The sequence below is a fragment of the Branchiostoma belcheri genome, unplaced genomic scaffold (genome assembly GCF_001625305.1).
Source record: "Branchiostoma belcheri isolate BF01 breed outbred unplaced genomic scaffold, Haploidv18h27 scaffold176, whole genome shotgun sequence".
NCBI classification, from domain to species: Eukaryota; Metazoa; Chordata; class Leptocardii; order Amphioxiformes; family Branchiostomatidae; genus Branchiostoma; species Branchiostoma belcheri.
Window position 1 is genome coordinate 404,070 of NW_017803224.1, and position 4,115 is coordinate 408,184.

At 42.0% G+C, this 4,115-nt stretch overlaps 1 protein-coding gene across 1 annotated transcript in view; it reads right to left on the bottom strand.

Moving 5' to 3' along the window:
* Window positions 1–3,123: 3,123 nt before the first annotated feature.
* Window positions 3,124–4,115, bottom strand: part of LOC109467141 (nucleosome assembly protein 1;3-like) — a 1,619-nt gene continuing 627 nt past the window's right edge. Inside the window, exon 2 of the mRNA XM_019765074.1 lies at window positions 3,124–3,929. Within this exon, the coding sequence (XP_019620633.1) occupies window positions 3,125–3,929 (805 nt within the window). The 3' untranslated portion in view covers window position 3,124. The remainder of the gene's footprint in view (window positions 3,930–4,115) is intronic.

Below are 4,115 nucleotides of genomic sequence, written 5' to 3' on the forward strand. Positions count from 1 at the left end.
CAAACATGAAGTGGAAAGTCTCACACATTTGTGAAGTATTTAGCTGAAAATTTCTTATTTTCTTCATCGTTGTGAATTTGTCGCTGTTAGTGTCTATTCACGAGTTTCCCATTCCCAGAATGCATAGGGCCCGGGTGTCATTTGCATATCGCAGGAAGGTATCCTTTGTTTGTTTGTTTGTTTTTTGTTTATTAGCATATAATCAGAGAGAAGAACAATAAAATGAACATATTACAGTAAAATAGGATATGCAGGGGAAAGATAAGAAGCCATAATGGATTGTCCGTGATCTTCCCCCGACTAAATTAATTGACAACTGTAATAATGGTAACAAATCAAATAGTAACAATAAATAACAAAAGTAATTGGTAAATAACGTTAACTAGAAATGGTATGTTAAAAAAATAAGTTAACAGAGGTTTAACTGAAGTACAAACCTAAAAAAAAATTGAAGCAATAACTCCAGAATATATAAATGAATTTTAAATTTAGATCTTCTATGACATGTAACGGAAAATTGACGTTGACGTTAAGGAGCTTGTTTTTACCTCCATGATAAATGGAGGTATTGTTTTTGGCGTGTCTGTCTGTGTGTCGACGTCTGTCTGTCTGTGTGTGTGTCTGTGTGTGTGTGTGTGTTTCCGGACATTTGTAGCCAGCATAACTTTTGAACCTTTGGATGGATTGCAATGATATTTGGTATGCGGGTAGGTGTTGGGGAGCCAAAGGTCAAGGTCGATTTTGGGCCTCTCGGTGGTTGACCTTGGTACTGCAGCAGAACTTCCGGTTTTTGTATGTTTTGTCCTGGACATGCTATGGTTCTGATTTTTGAGTGGTGGATAACTCTTCCTGCCAGTAATAAGTGGTGTGGGTTTGGTTCCCCAAGCAGCTTGTTCTGGAACTGCAGGGGGGTTTCTGACGAAACCTTTCAAAGCAGATAAATTCACAAAGAAACAATGTATTTTATGATTTTTGGTATGTGGGTAGCCTAGACAGTGATATACATTATTGGATGCAAATTATGCATATGATGACTTCATTTGCATAATTAATGAGGAAATTCTATAATTACAGTGTTTTACATCATGGGACTTTGGTACACCTCATGTTCAAGGACGTTCTATCTTACCAACTCCCTTGGCATGCTATCTCTCTATTTGGCCGATTTCTACTCTTTCCAGTCGCCTCCCGAAGCCTGGTAGAGGCTAGGTGTTACGTTCGGGACCACGCCTATCTTCCGTGCCGCGACCATGTCAAAAACCATTTCAGAACCATTCCCCGAACCATCCCCGACTGATGCTGGCCAACCTACTACCAACCATCCCGACCACTAGCCGAAGACTGTCGAATCCGTCCTACCCATTTTCCAACTCTGTCCCGAATGAAAATGTGCAGAATCGGGTCCAGTGGATATCAAAACGAGAAACACTTGACGCAATGTTTCGTTCAAAGCATTCAGGACTGTGTAAAGTAAAGGTGTATTGTCTGAAAACCAACTGTAATGCTGTCATCTCTGATGTCAACTCTAATGCTGAAATAAAAGCTTTTAAGCATTTAAAAATGAATACATTTTTTAGGTTGAAAGATATTAAATAACAATATTTGTAAGGCAAATAATGGTATAATGATACTAGTCTAAACGTTTTAACGAAGAAATGCAAATTATATTAGAATTAAGCTGGTAAGATCACACCGGTGTTCAATCTAACTTAATTACTTAATTGAGAAAATGCAAATAATGGTGATTCCGTATCAGGTGGTAAGGCCACGTTGCTGCTCAGAACAAGATGGCAAGTCACGGTGCTAGGACAGGGAAAAACTCGGTGGTTAAAATTCGTCTTTTAACACGAGCTACGTCCGTTTAAGGTGGTGAGTCGCATTTAACATTGTCCTTTGTGTTCTCGTGACTATTTGGGCCGAACTTGTTGCAATGAAATGAAGCTAAAACACAGAATGGAGGGACTATATTGCGCCGGTGACGATTCCGTGTTTAAGCCTGCACTTAGTAAAGCCGCCGTTCGGGGGCGCCTTTTCATGTCCGCTAACATGACAATACATTCATTTATAGATACGCTCATTGTATTATCTTCGCCAAGAAGGTTACGTTTTCAGGGGCGTTCTTGTGTGTCTATAAACACGATAACTCGAGAAGGCTTAAATGGATTGTCTTGATACTTGGTAGGTACGTACATGTAGGTCTTGACGAGACCTCGAAATAATTAGATTTTGGGCCCCCTGGCGGCTTGATATGGTATTGCAGCAGAACGGCCGGTTTTGATATCTCATGACCTAGACATACTAGGGACACGAGATTTGGATGGTAGGTAGGTCTTGTGCTGGGGAGAAGAGACATAAGTTTGGGTCCCCTAGCGGATTGCTCTGGAACTGCAGGGGCATTTGTTGAAAAGTACTTTAAGGAGGATAACTCAATAACCCGTTCAGGAATCGTCATGATTATTCATCTGTAGGTAGCTTAAGTGATGCTTGACATAATCAAATGACAAATATGCAAATAAGGAAAATCTAATTTCCGTAATTACTGTTAATGATAAATAAATAAATCTACCATTCAATCTGCCTGATCCAAGTAGATGCAAAGGGAGGTAGTTAGCAATGCTGGTCATCAAAGCAGTAAAACTTGAATTGTCAAAGAGGGTCCCCTGGTCATCATTTCATTTTTATTTTGCATGCAAAATTGCATGCCATATCAGTCATACCACAGTGCAAGAAATACAATACAGCTCACTGTCTATGCACTTCAGATGGCATGTACATGTGTATTGTGCTCTCATTGTGCTCTGCATGTATTCACAACACAGTCCTGTAATGCAATACACTTCACAAGACATGTACTTGCATCATATGTTAGATGTACCAGTACTAGCCTTTTCAACACTGTTAGGAAGTGTGGTAGCGACGCAATATTTGTGAAAATGGCTTAGTAATCTGACATGCTGTTCTACAGCAAAATGTCCATGCAAATATATATTATTTTGTATAAAATATAGTCCACTTAGCACCATTTGACAATGATTCGCTCAGAGCTGTTTGATTTCATAACATTGTCTTTTGATAAATAGGCTCTAGCTCATTGTTATTAATAGAGAATGTCAATGTTGGATATTCAGTGGCGCCAGCATGAAGTGAAAGCCCTGCGGCAGCGTGAGAAGAAAGCGGCCACACGTCTCCACTTCCTGACAGGGCGGACCTGCTGCTGAGTGTCGCCATTCTCCTGTGTCTCCTCCTCATCTTCACATGACTCCTCATCTTCACTTGACTCCTCAACTTCACTTGACTCCTCATCATCACTAGTGTCCTCATCACTAGACTCCTCATCACTAGATTCCTCATCACTAGGCTCCTCATCACTAGTGTCCTCATCACTAGACTCCTCATCACTAGACTCCTCCTCATCAGTAGGTACCGGCTCACTGATCAGGCTTTGCAGTGTGGTCGGTGTGGTCATTTCGAAGTCCAGTGGATCGATGCTGATAACGGGATCCACTGATGTGTTCAGGACATCCAACAGTTCTGAGTCCGTCAGGCCACGTACCGACAGGCCGTCAATAGCGATCAGTCGTCCCACTGGTAGGGTTGCTTGTTTCTCGACTGCTCCAGTGCAGCAGTACAGCCTGTGCAACTCCTCACCGTCACCAAACAGCTGGTCCAGGATCACATCATCATCAGCCAGGAAGCGGAACCACTCTCCCAGGCGGTCTCTGTACAGCACAAAACCCTCACATCTGGCAGTCTCTGGTAGAGGGACAGGATCAGTGGTCTCACCTGTGTCACCTCCATGGTGCAGCCTGGGTGGTTTTTGAGGGGATGTACCAGTAACCACACCGGCAGCTGAGGGGGTGGAGGTGAGCTGTTCTGTCAGCTGCTCCAACTCTGCCTTGTCCTTGTTTTTTAGGACAGAAGGTCGGAGGCTGGGAAAGAAAGATCATTCTTAGATATGGAGAATTTTTAACCACTGAATAAAATGGGATGATCGAAAAGTCATTAATTTTGTCTTTTAGGATCATTTAGACTACAAGGAGAAATGAATACATAAGTTGAATGCTGTAAGTAGCCTCCTTTGCAGTCTTGTTGGGCGTCGGCGTTATTTTTTCTCT